A 13,701-nucleotide genomic window follows, 5' to 3' on the forward strand; every position below is an offset into this window, starting at 1 on the left:
GAACACGGGGTCACGGGGCCAGCAAGGCACCTGCACTGCTTCCCAGGCCTCAGGCGGCACTTCTTCCCCTCAGGCTGGTTGGCATCGAAGCAGCACTCGTCCTTACACTGGTCGCTGTAGCCACAGTCGCACTCCTCTCCTTGCTCCACCATCCCGTTCCCGCAGATGGGCTGGCCGGACTCTGCGGAGTAACGGAGGCAGGGTAAGCGCTGCGCACCCACACCAGCGTCACTAATCTCAACTCGGCAGCGCTCCAGGCAAAAAGAAAGGGAACTTTAAGAAGAAGTGAAGCAGAACAAACCAAGGCTCCGAGTCAGGAGACCTGCTTTCAGCCAAGACCCCAACTAGCAACTCAATACGTCACTTCCCTTTGGAGGCCTGTTTCTTAATCGCCAAAGGCCGAGTACAACTCGATGGGCCCTTCCAATATCTTCAGGTCCTGTCGCCCCTGAGCCTTACTGAACCACAGCTGTACCACTTATGTCATACACATGCAAATGACGTCATCCAGGGTGGAGGAATACAGAAGGGCAATCCCTCATAAAGGAGAAGTGGCAGACGGGCGTGGTGGTGCATGCCTTTGAGGATTGCCATGAGTTCAAGGCCACCCTGAGATGACAGAGTTAATTCCAGGTCAGCCTGGACCAGAGTGAGACCCTACCTCGAAAAACCAAAAAGGAAAACCAAATAAATGAATAAATAAATAAATAAAGGAGAAGTAGCAAGAGTAAGCCCCGGGCTCGCAAGCGAGGGCCGCCCGGGTGTCATGTACGACGACCGCACGCATGGCCCGTTCTGCACCAGCCCGCCTGACGCACTGCTGATCTTCCTGTGCACGCGCGTCCACACAGCAAGGAACTTCTTTCCTATCCTAGCCATCACGGCGCTGCACTTCCACCAAAACCAGAAGATGCTTAGGAGCATGGAACAGCGACCCCACTTCAACTGTCCTCAACCATCTCTTTATAATCGGCAGATTTGAATCAAGTTCCAAACAAGCTTCTCCCAACCCCACCTCTTCCTCCATGGTTGCTTTTAGCTGACACATTTCAAGCTATTTTTAATATATAACAGATTCACCCTTCTCTTCTCATTCTTCTATCACTGACTTGCTAAGGAAAGAGAACTTTACCTTGTAGCGAGTCTCTCACGTTCTTACTGTGTGACGACAAGTAAGTAAGTAGTTGTATGTGTACATTAGTTCCACTTTATGCTAGACAGTGCTGAAGGGAAGGAACACACACCATTTATATTCTTTGTAGTCCCAGGCAGCCTAACAGCATGAGGCCAGATCTTGGCTAACTATTTAGGTAGACTGGTCTAAATACTGGTGAATAATTTCAGAAAGTTTCTTCAACTCTAATGTTTTTTGTTCTGGTTTGGTTTGGTTTTCTGAGGTAGGGTCTCACTCTAGCCCAGGCTGACCTGGAATTCACTATGGAGTCTCAGGGTGGACTCGAACTCATGGCGATCCTCCTATCTATGCCTCCTGAGTGCTGGGATTAAAGGTGTGCGCCACCACGCCTGGCAACTCTAATGTTTTTGATGCAGTTCAAAATTACAGCAGTGGGGCTGGAGAGATGGCTTAGCGGTTAAGCGCTTGCCTGTGAAGCCTAAGGACCCCGGTTCGAGGCTCGGTTCCCCAGGTCCCACGTTAGCCAGATGCACAAGGGGGCGCATGCGTCTGGAGTTCGTTTGCAGAGGCTGGAAGCCCTGGCGCACCCATTCTCTCTCTCTCCCTCTATCTGTCTTTCTCCCTGTGTCTGTTGCTCTCAAATAAATTAAAAAAAAAATGAACAAAATTACAGCAGTGGATCCCTCCCCAGCACCGCTAGACCACCACCATGAAGCATCAAGACAGGATGATCACAAAAATCACAGGACTGCATCATCAGCTCGGGAGGATAAGAATCCAACGCCTTCATTTTCTAAAACAGAAAACTCATTCCCTAGAGTCTGACTCGCTAGAGATCACATAGCCCAATCAGACCCAAACAGACCCAATCAGACCAAGCCTGAGTCTCCTGGGTCTAACATCCAAGGCTGTTTTCCTGATACAACAGATCCCACGGAGAAGTCATAGTGCGGGCTCTACGCAGGGGATGAATAAGCACAAGGAGTCCCACTCAAGGCACGTGTCAGTCAGAAATACTCTAGAAAGGCTGACTGCCCACTTAGAAAGTTCACTCTTCAACACATCACCTGGTGAAGACTCAAGCCACCGGCACGCCCTCCCACCGGTCCCTTCCTGGGTAACTGTCCTCTCAAAGGAAAAGCATGCGCTGCACATGCACACATACCAAGTGAGACACAATCATATAACAAGTGCGTAATAATTTTATAATTCATGTAATATGGCAGTTTGGAGAAGAGGAAAACTGATGTCAAAAATGCATAAAATATTTGCCACACATTAATTTTCACCTCAGCGAAAATGAGTATTTAGGATCAGCATTTGCTAACACATTCAATACACAGAAAAGGTACTACTTAAATGCAAAATTGTCACAGCTCCACATTTACGGAATTAATTGCCTTTTCATAATATCTGCATTATCAATTCATTCATCTTCTAAAATCAACTTCAATCAGAAAGCTCATGTGAAAACCCCACAATCTCTAGAGCATGTTTATATTACTAACAGAAGTACATTTTAAGAAAGGACCACTAACAATAGTAACAAAAACAGTAACATCAGGGGCTGGAGAGAGAGCTTAGTGGTTATGGCGCTTGCCTACAAAGTCAAAGGACCCAGGTTTGATTCCTCAGTTCCCACGTAAGCCAGATGCACAAGGTGGTGCCTGTGTCTGGAGTTCATTTGCAGTGGCTTGAAGGCCCTAGTGTGCCCCTTCTTTCCTCCCTCCTCCCTCCCTTCCTTTTCTTTCTTTCTTTCTCTCTTTCTCCCTCTCTCTCAAATAAATAAAATTAATTTTTTAATTAAAAAAAAACAGTAACATCAATATGATGGCATTCTACCTTTTTTGGTTTTTGGGGTGGTTTGTTTTGTTGGGTTTTCAAAGTAGGGTCTCACTCTAGCCTAGGCTGACATGAAATTCACTATGTAGTCTCAGGATGGCCTTGAACTCATAGCAATCATCCTGCCTCTGCCTCCCAGAAGGGCTGGTATTAAAGGCAGTCTACCCTTTTTAAAGAAAAATAAAGGCTTTAAACAAAAATACTGTAATCTCAGTATTCAGGTGAATTCAAAGACAGTTTAGGCTACATTGTGAGACCCTGTTTCAAAATAAAATTTAAAAAGCAAAATAATAGTAACAACCCAACAAATTCCACAGTATAGGGCAAAGCACTAGAATGTAGATTGCAGGCTGGATAGGAGAGCTCAGCGGTAAAAGGTACCTCCTTGGAACGTAGAATACATGAAAAAGTCTCAAAACAGGAAAACACAGACATTAGAAATGGCTAAAAGCCACAGCATCCCCCCCCATAGATGATAAACAGAGCATATAAGATCATGGAAGAGTTCAACATCACTGGTTATCAGAGAAATGCAGATCACAGTGAGATGAGACCTCAGCACAGCCTCAGAGCAGCTCAAGTTCCAACAGCGCAGATGCTAACGCTGGTAAAGGAGAAGCAGGACCCGGCATACGATGTTCTCACGTACAACTCAGCTGCTCTGTAACAGGGCTTGGGAGATTGTAGGAAGCAAAAACAAGAGTGATCACTATATACGGTCTGTTAATTAATTTGGGAATATTTACCCCATAGAAATAAGAAACTTATGCTCATATTGCTTTAGAGTCCACATGCTTGGGCTGCAAGGTCACTGAGGAATCAAGCTGGAGATGAGCTGAAAACCTCGCGCTGTAAACCAGCTCACAGAAAGCTGGAAAAAACTACTCTGCACACAGCCCTTTGGGAGAGAGAAGTCATCAGTGGAGATAAACAACAGCAGACACTGCAAGCCTTAAGTTTGGCCAGACAGGCCAAATGAGCCAACAGGTGCAATAGTGGCATGTCTGTTATGGGGGGAACCAACTGCTCAAAAAATGAACTATAGGTGCTCCACAGGAAGCATGCCTAGTACTAAAAACCTATGACAAGGGAAGTCATGAGCCCTAGGGGTGTGACGCCTGCTGGTGTCTGACTAAATGCATATATTATGCTCACCAAACTGCCTGGTGAGCACTTCTCTTAATGTTGATACCCATATATTAATGCTATTCTCATTTTTGGTAAGAGAAGCTTCCCTTTTCAGATGGCGGTGGCCTCTGGAATGACTCAAAAAACATCACAGTGCTGAGAAGAACTGAAACATCTCTATCACAGCTTCCAAGACTCAGGGCCCATTGCAGAAGAGGTGGCAGAAAGAATTTAAGAGCCAAAAGAAGGGTAGGACTGCTTACAATGCACTCTTCCAGACACAAAATGGCCTGGATATCCAGTGGAAGAAAAGATGATGACATCAAGATAAAAGAGACAGCTGGAGAGATGGCTTAGCAGTTAAGCACTTGCCTGTGAAGCCTAAGGACCCTGGTTCAAGGCTCGATTCCCCAGGACCCACATTAGCCAGATGCACAAAGGGGGCGCACATGTCTGGATTTCGAATTTGCAGTGGCTGGAGGCCCTGGGGCACCCATTCTCTCTCTCTCTGTATCTGTCTTTCTGTGTTTGACGCTCTCAAATAAATAAATTAAAAATGAACAAAAAATCTTTTTTTAATAAAAGATAAAAGAGAGACTAACTGAAAGGGGGAGGAGATATGATGGAGAGCAGATTTGTGAAGGGGAAAGTAGGGGAGGGGAGGAAAATTATCATGGTTTATTGTCTCTGTAATAATGGAAGTTGTCAATAAAAAAGCAAAAATAAAAATAAAAATAGAGGGAAAAAGAGGAAAGATTTCTATGGTAACATTTCAGATGTAATCCAAAGAAAGAGGCTGAGAGCAGTAAAAAAAAAATGATTTAAAAATATAACAAAAGAGCCTTCTTTTGCTCATTTTGCTATTTGAGAGTGGACATAGAAAAGATACTGGGAAGAACTGAGCCAATCTAAATACCTACTACGCCAGTATTCTTTATTTGTGCCACCTTCCTATACAGGGAGAACGCATACCAAATTATCATCTGTGACAAATTACATTTGCGGTGATAAGTTTTCATTACAACCCTGCCTATGTTTTTCTTAGTTGCTTGACGTAATTGTGTAACCCTGCAGAATTCTGTAAACTCTTGTTATTTTATATAACTTTTCCCCCACAATAAAGTTGCAACTCCAGAAACACACACACATACAAAAAAAAAAAAAAAAACAACTTATCCTCACACACAAGCACCAACAAGTGTATTTTATAGCTGCTTTATCTGTAACAGCCAGACACAGCCAATAACACATCCTGAGCTACGTCAGGAGCACTACTGAGCAACAGAAGGGCGGCAGCAGCCACTGGCAATCAGGCGAGAACCAAGGCGCTGCACTGTACAATCCCACTTGTAGAATCCTTGCAAAGGGACAGTATTTCAGGGAGGGAAAGGTTAGTGGGATGGGGCTGGGCACAGCAGGAGACTGGAAGGGGTAATTATGAACAGGTAACACTAAGGAGTCCTTGTGCTGACAGACAATTCTAGATCCTGTCTGTGGTGGTGATATATATAAATGACACACATGATAAAATTACATAGAACCAAAGACACAGAAAGACAAGAACAAAAAAAAAAAAAAAAAAAGACACTGAGAAGAGGAACGAGATCCGAGGAGTGCATGCACAATGACTGTGTCACCACCCTTGTGACACAAGTGTGCAAGACCTCAGCAGTGGGCAAAGTAGGTGAAGGGAGCTGAGTCTACAGTGCTTGCGTGTGCCCCTGCGACTACACCAATGAGACCTCAGCTAAGGGACAGGGAGAGGGTTCAGCTGGTAACAGTGCTGTGCTCTGCAGGCACCAGCATCTGAATTCAATCCCCAGCACCTACTAAAAAGGCCAGGCATGCCTTTGCACACCTGTGACCCTACCCTGGAGAGGGCAGAGACAGGAGGACCTCAGGGCTCAGTGGTCAGCCAGTCTCACCAGCCAAGAAAGTCAAGGAAATGGGGCAGAAAAGGCTCAGAGGAGGACAGCCAGCATTTCCCTTTGCCTTCTGCACATGCTGTGCACATCTACACACACACACCAAAATAAATAAATAAATAAAATTTCAATTAAAACCAAAACTGCAAGCTTATCTGGAACTCTTCCCAACTCTGTCAGCCTATCTGAGTGCTCTGTCTGTTCAAAGTGACAAGGACTCAGTGTCTGCCTTCCAGTACCATTATCTTTTGGAAAAAGAAACAAAGAAAACCCTACTTGGGGTGAGGAGAGGCTGGAGAGATGGCTTAGCAGTGAAGGTGTTTGCCTGCAAAGCCAAAGAACCCAGGTTCGATTCCCCAGGATCCATGTTTGCCAGATGCACAAGGGAGCACACCTGTCTGGAGTTTGTTTGCAGTGGCTGGAGGCCCTGGTGCACCCATTTTCTCTTTCTCTCTGCCTGTTTCTCTCTCTCAAATAAATAAATAAAAATAAGACAAGCGTGGTGGTGCACGTCTTTAATCCCAGCACTTGGAAGGCAGAGGTAGGAGGATCACTGTGAGTTTCAGGCCACCCCGAGACTACATAGTGATTTGAGGCCATCCTGAGAATACATTGTGAATTCCAGGTCAGCCTAGGCTAGAGTGAGACCTTACCTTGAAAAACAAACAGATACATAAATAAATAAAAATAAAGTTTTGAAATCTATTATTTGCTATTACATTTACTTTCTATCCAACTTGAAAACTAAGTTTACAGCTACACTTTTCACAGAAATCCCATTTTAAGGTTTAAATATTTTCTTTGAAGATATATAATATGTACACATTCTAAAAAAAGAAAAAGGGCTGGAGAGATGGCTTAGTGGTTAAGCACCTGCCTGTGAAGCCCAAGGACCCCGGTTCGAGGCTCGGTTCCCCTGGTCCCACGTTAGCCAGATGCACAAGGGGGCGCACGCGTCTGGAGTTCGTTTGCAGAGGCTGGAAGCCCTGGCGCACCCATTCTCTCCCTCTCCCTCTGTCTTTCTCTCTGTGTCTGTCGCTCTCAAATAAATAAATTAAAAATTAAAAAAAAAAGAAAAAGAAAAACCTACTTGGTGCAATACTGATTACATTTGCTATAACATGGCTGAACCTTCAAAATCTTATGCTGAGCACAACTAAACCAGACACAAAGGAGCAAACCCTATATGGTGAACCAAGAAGGGACTGATTCCAGGACAGGAAGTAGATATTAGAGGTTAACAAGGGCAAAAGGGAGTGATAAGCAGAAACTACTTAATGAGTAAAGAGTTCTAGGGATGAGAAACAGATACAGCAATGAGCACAGAACGCCATGACTGTGTCTCACTGAACGTGAAGGTAGAAGGCTTGTATCAGGTGCCATCTATTTTACTGCACTAGGGAACAGGAAAGAAACCTCCACAGCAGCTTGAGTCACATCCGTGCAAACCCAAGCAGCACCAGCACGTACCTGCAGGAGAGGGAGGTGCAGATGGGGAAGCACTCCTGCAGTACGCACCCAACCAGGACTGGGGGGGGGGGGGGTGCTCCACAACCAGGACACTGCTGACCGCGTTAAGAGGAAATCTCCCACCACACAAAGCCGGAGTGCGCCTCTGCGGACTGCCTGGAAGCGGGGCAGAGGACTTTCTGGGGAGACAGATGCTGTGCCTGCACAGGTCCTTACACAGGTAGTGTCAGAATCACCAATGAGCAATTTAGACTGGTAAATTCCCTATCAATTCCTAACATTACAGGATTCCCCTAAGCGTCCAGTAAGAGATGAACAGAAAAAGAAAATGTGGCATATATGCAATGGACTGCTGCTATATGAAGTCAGCATGAAAAAGGTTAAGTATCACATTTCCTCGCTTGTGGTTCTTAAATTTCATATGGAAACGTAAGGCATATATGCATATACAACATGAAAAGAGAAGTAAAGCCGTCCCACCGAGGACAATGCATACAATGAGATGCTCAGCACCGAGGAGAACACGTACCCACAAAGCAGCTGTTCCTCTTCTTCTCCAGGACCTGGCTGATGTTCCGGATGCTGCAGAGTGAGAACTTGTTGTTGTTGAGCTTGTCCCCAGACGTGGCTCTCGCATACATGATGTAGTTGCCATTTTCTTTCTGTCCTAAATTCTTGGACTCTCCTGGCGTGCACTCAGTCCCAGAATCGTGCTGCCAAACAGTGCAAAGCAACGTGAGTAGGAGCGGAAAAGGTTTCCAGGTCATGCAACTCAACATAATGTTCTCATCAGAAAAACCATGGAAACTGCACACTCTCCCTCAGGAAGGAGCTAACAATTGTTTAAGACTAAGTCAGGATAACAGCCTGCTTCATTAGGGCTGCTGCCATAGACGAGATGAAAACCACGGAGGCCTGGCTGCAACTTAGAGCACTGTAAGTAGGGACCAGAACTGACCTTTCAAAAAATAAGCTGATCTTGGGGCTGGAAAGATGCCTTAGCAGTTAAGGCATTTGCCTACAAACCCAAAGGATCCAGGTTGGACTCTGCAGGACCCACGTAAGCCAGATGCACAAGAGGGCGCATGCATCTGGAGTTTGTTGACAGTGGCTGGAGGCCCTGGCACGCCCACTCTCTCCCTCTCTAATAAATAAGTATTTTTTAAAAATAAGCTGATCTCCTTTAAGAGGAATAGCAATCGTAATATGAACTGTTAGGAGACATAGTAAATGACATGCTAAGGCCAGCTGAGAGAAGGCAGAGGTGGGAAAAACACGTGAAGCAAAGGGGACTGGCTCAGGGCAGGCACGGACAGAGCGGGTGTCTGTGGTACTCTCTTCTCAGCCACTACCAAAGAATGTGGAAGAGCTGGCTAGGAACAGAAACACAGAGATTTTTAAGAAGAAACTAAGAAAACTCGGGACATGAGATCACCATGCTACTTTCTAGAATAAGTAGGAGGCAACAGTCCTGGTTATGGAAAGTACAAGGTGACTTTGGGTGACTTAACATACTATCATGCAAACCAAAAATTTGCAGAACACAGCTCCCTTGGTTTCTCAAAGTGGACACACCTGACCCAACATTGTCTCAAGCAAAAAAAAACTCAGATCCTGGCAACCCCGCCCTGCCAGCGCACACACATTAGCACAAGCAAATCTCACTGCGACCTTCAATAATCCAGAACCCAGGAAAAGGCGCAGAAGCACTCTGCACTAGAACACTAGTATACTTTATTACACCTTGGTCTGGACTGGGCATGGTGTACATGCCTTTAATCCCAGCACATGGGAGGCAGAGGTAGGAACACCGCCCCTAAGCCCAAACCTTTTGGAGCAGGTTTTCTGTGTGTGCCAGAACAGGAAGTTATCATAGTAGAGACTTTAAAATAGCAATTTAGCAGAGGTAGGAGGATCACCGTGAGTTTGAGGCCACCCTGAGGCTACATACTGAACTCCAGGTCAGCCTGGGCTACAGTGAGATTCTATCTCGAAAAACCAAAATAAATAAATAAATAAAATAAAATAAAATACCAATCTATTTCCACAGTGAAGAAAGACCATCCCAAGTAAATTCCAATAATGCTTTCATAAAAATAAGGCAAAAAGGCTATTTTCTAATTTGCTAAAGATTCCAAGTGTAATTTACACAATGAAAAAGGAATCTCATCTAAGAGATGCGAGTACATCGTGTACTCGGAATTGTTGGAGGGTCAGCAGCTGGAGAGATGATTCTGTCTGAATAAACCAGACTGAGCTGAGCATGATGGTGCACCCCTGTAATCCCAGCATCTGGGAAGCAGGACATGAGGATCAGGAGTTCAAGGTCAGCCTGGGCTACATGAGACTTTGTTTCACAACACCTCCCCCCCACCCCCCGCACCTCCCTCTGCCCCAGTCTGCATGCCAAAGAAGCTAAACAAAATTCTTCGCCATCATAGAATTCTGGTACTACTGTGCTTGCTTTTGAAAGTTTTAGACAGAAATACTCTTTCTCACTTTCAGTGTATCAAGCACATGACTGTTCTGGCAAATAAACAAGGCAATCAAATGTAAGTCAGTATAACTTAGAATGTAACAGCTAGGCAACACTTACTGGAGATCCAAAGTTATGTCCCACTTCGTGGGCAAAGGTGATGTGGGAGACTTTGGGAGGCACATGGGAGCCATAGTTCTGCACAGTGATGATCCCAGTGTTCAGGGACTTCTTCTTTCCATCTGAATACAGTTTACTTTTTTCACAGATTCCTCCAGAACTTCCTGATTCAGGGGAGGAAAAAGGCTCAATTATCTGCCCCTAAGTCAGATCAATGTTAATAATCAGCTAAGACACTTCAAAAAACTAGTACCCCTATGTGTTAAATGTCCCACAGTTCCTCTGCTCCAAGACTGGGGAGCCATTTGTGATAAAATTTTACTGGAACCTATACAGAAACTCCCAGAATTCACACAGAACCCTCACATACTTTCCTCATCAAAATGTAGTCAAATATTTGTTCTCGTTGACACAGCACAAGTTATACTTCCCTTAAATTGAATATATCAATGCTTTCAAAGTCTACACATCTCCATTTTAAAAAGGAGTTTACAATTCAAATTAAATGAAAGTTTTCAATGAGACTCTGCAAAAGCTTTGTACAATTACTAACCACAATGAGCAGTGACCATGTGGGTTTACTGTCCTGGGACGTAGCATACGTTCTACTAGTAAAACACAACTAAATCAAATGGATTTAAGAAAGAAAAGGAAGAGGTAAGAAGGGCGGGAGGGCGGGAGGGAAGGGTAAGAAGGCAGATATGGGGAAATATTAGCTGGTTACCGAGAGTTCAGTGTACTATTCTTGCAACTCTTCAGCAGCATCGAAACTTTAAAAAACAAACGGATTTGGGATGTTTTTCAATGTGCCCTGAAAACATAGTTGTTGTTGTTGTTTTTAAGAACACCTGCATTTCCACTTACGCTAACATTTAGATCATTCTGTAGTTCATCTGTTCACTGATGAGAACCTTAGGATTCAGTGTTACAGCCAGAGGAAGTGACATGATACTCAAGAGTGACAACTACCTGGCCAGCCCTGCTCTGAGAAGACCACAGCTCTTTCGTTTGCTCAGACCAGGCCTCTACGTTGCTCCAGCTAGTCTGAAGCTTGTGACCTCTTTGCCTAAGCCTCCCAGTGCAGGTGTGGCAGGAGTCCACATGTCCTCTGAGTGACCTTTATGAAGAATTTTAGTAAGAAGTTCTTTAGTTGGACTTCACAGTAAAAAGGCTATGGCTCAGGGACAGGTTGTTTGCTTAAAGGCTCTGTATTTGGTTGTTAGCACCACAAAAATTAAATAATTAATTAAAGAAAGAGGTTTCCCTCATGGTATTTTAGAAGACATTATAAAATGCATCAAGATATTGATCAATGATAGAATTCTTTCCTATTAACTTTCGACACAGTAAATTACACTTACTGTGTCATTAGGCCACCTAAAAACTCTAGTATTTTAAGTTCTTTCTAGTATTTGAAATTCTTCGTAAGGCCATTATGTTAGAAAAGCAATTCAGAACAGCTGCAATCATGACAAAATGATAACCAGGTATGGCAGGGCACCCCTTACCAAGCTGAGGCAAGAGGATCACAAGTTCAAGGCCAGCCTGGAGCAGATACAACAATTCTGCCTTGTTCCTCATATGGAAATGTGACAAGAAACACACACTTGAGTGACCATCACGAAAGCGGAAATGGTAACGTATTTCAGAGAGAGAGAGACCTGAGAGGCACAGCCACATGCTGATCTACCCAGCAAGGTCTGAGGACCTTTGCCACGTCTGAACTTACCTCCTTTTCAACACATAAACAGACAGAAAACAGGTGAATTAGGAATACTTAGTATTTGTTCTTAAGCTGCTCTTTCTGTGTTTGGAGGAGAGTCCTAGGGACTGTTCCATTCAACTAAAATTATAAATATAAAAGTAGGTACTCTATATGCAATAATTGTAAGTTATAATCTACATATTCACTTAAACAAATAGTAAATTAATATCCTGCCTTGGTGACGACTGTCACATGCAAACTGGTCCAAAGCAAGTACTGTCAAGCTTGAATTAGGCACAGGTGACTCCACACTGCAACTATTTAACAGTTGAAAAGAAAAAGAGTAAATAGGCATGATTTTTTTAAACTCTGATAAACACTTTTCTGTATTTTTAAGGTCTAGCTAATTTAAAGGAAGAGCATATATAAATCTGCATGTATTCTTGTGATATATAGTCTTTGTAACCTTCAGTTTAATTTTTAAAATAACTATTCTTAATGAGTAATGATTCAAATTTATTTATTGTGAAAACAGCATGTGTTGCTCATTACCTGTTTAATTACAAAATTGAGATTTTTGCTAGAAAGAGTCATCAGTGATAAATATGAACTGTGAGTGAAATGAAGAGTGAGCTGTTTCGAGCTAAGCCAGGCGAGCTGAAGCTGTGCTCGCTTCATGAGCGACATAGGAGCGGCTGCTACCCAAGAGTGAGCTCTACAAAGGTGTGTTAGCAGGAGGGGCTCAGCAAACAAGAAACATTGGCTTGTAATCTCAGCATTCGTTCTGGGGAGAGAGAGTCAGGAGGACAACCTAGGCTTGAGATCACTCCACTCAAATCTCAAAGAAGGGGGGGGGGAGATTTTGCTGTGTTAAGGAACCATTATTTTCATTCTCCTAAATCAAATGCTAACGGGTTACCTACATAACACTGAATTGTTCTTATATTTAAAAAAACTTTATAATAATCTTTTCTCTTTCATTGAGCCACACCCCCAGCCTACCATCTTTCCAGTGTTACACTAAAGACTTTTTTTTCTGAGTTAATTGACCTTGTTTGTTTGCTTTTATTTTGTTTCTTATTAAATACTTTGCATGGATACATCATGTGTTGGTACCATCTTTTCCCTCCTCCCTGCCCCCATTCTGCTGGGGCCCCCTTCAATGGGGTTGCTTGTATTCCCCATGGGGTTGTGGGTTACGCATTGTGGGAGCAGCAGTCAGTTACTGGGGGAGGCAGTGCCTCTGAGTCTGATGTCCCAACCCAACCTGTGACTCTTAAACTCTTTCCACCCCTCTTCCACAAAGTTCCCTGAGCCTTGGCAGGTATGTTTTAAGTCTACTTCAGTGATGAGCTCTTAGGAGCCTCTGGATTTCTGCTTTGGTAAAGGCTGAATATCCTCAGCATCTGTCTGGTACACCTTGGCGCTAATTAAGACTGCCTTTGGGGCTGGAGAGATGGCTTAGCAGCTAAGGCGTTTGCCTGCAAAGCCAAAGGACCCAAGTTCGATTCTCCAGGATCCACGTCAGCCAGATGCACAAGGGGCACATGCATCTGGAGTTCACTTGTGGTGGCTAGAGGCCCTGGCATGCCCATTCTCTCTCTGTCTCCCTCTCTTTTCACCCTCTCTCCCTCCCCCCCCACCCTCTCTCTCTGCTTGCAAATAAGTATTTTTTAATCTTTAAAAAATGTCTGTCTTTGTTTGGGAGCAAAACTCCTTGTTGGCGCCATTTGCAGACTCTGCACAGCTGTCAATAGGAACCTCCAGTCAGCTGACTCACAGCCAGTTCCACTCAGGGAGGAGTAGTGGATACCGCCTTCGCCAAAGAGAGCTGGAGCAGCACTTACCTGCAAGGCAGATTCAAACAAGAAGAAAAGGCTTCTGTCTAGTATGCAAGAGC

General features: G+C 44.2%; 1 protein-coding gene across 1 annotated transcript in view; it reads right to left on the bottom strand.

Annotated features, from left to right (window-relative positions):
- Adam10 (ADAM metallopeptidase domain 10) overlaps window positions 1–13,701 on the bottom strand; it is a 129,492-nt gene that overhangs the window by 9,809 nt on the left and 105,982 nt on the right. The window contains exons 9-11 of the mRNA XM_004662431.2: window positions 10,097–10,260; window positions 8,030–8,213; window positions 31–181 (exon numbers count right to left, since the gene is read on the bottom strand). Of these exons, the coding sequence (XP_004662488.1) occupies window positions 31–181; window positions 8,030–8,213; window positions 10,097–10,260 (499 nt within the window). The remainder of the gene's footprint in view (window positions 1–30; window positions 182–8,029; window positions 8,214–10,096; window positions 10,261–13,701) is intronic.

The sequence above is a fragment of the Jaculus jaculus genome, chromosome 10 (genome assembly GCF_020740685.1).
Source record: "Jaculus jaculus isolate mJacJac1 chromosome 10, mJacJac1.mat.Y.cur, whole genome shotgun sequence".
NCBI classification, from domain to species: domain Eukaryota; kingdom Metazoa; phylum Chordata; class Mammalia; order Rodentia; family Dipodidae; genus Jaculus; species Jaculus jaculus.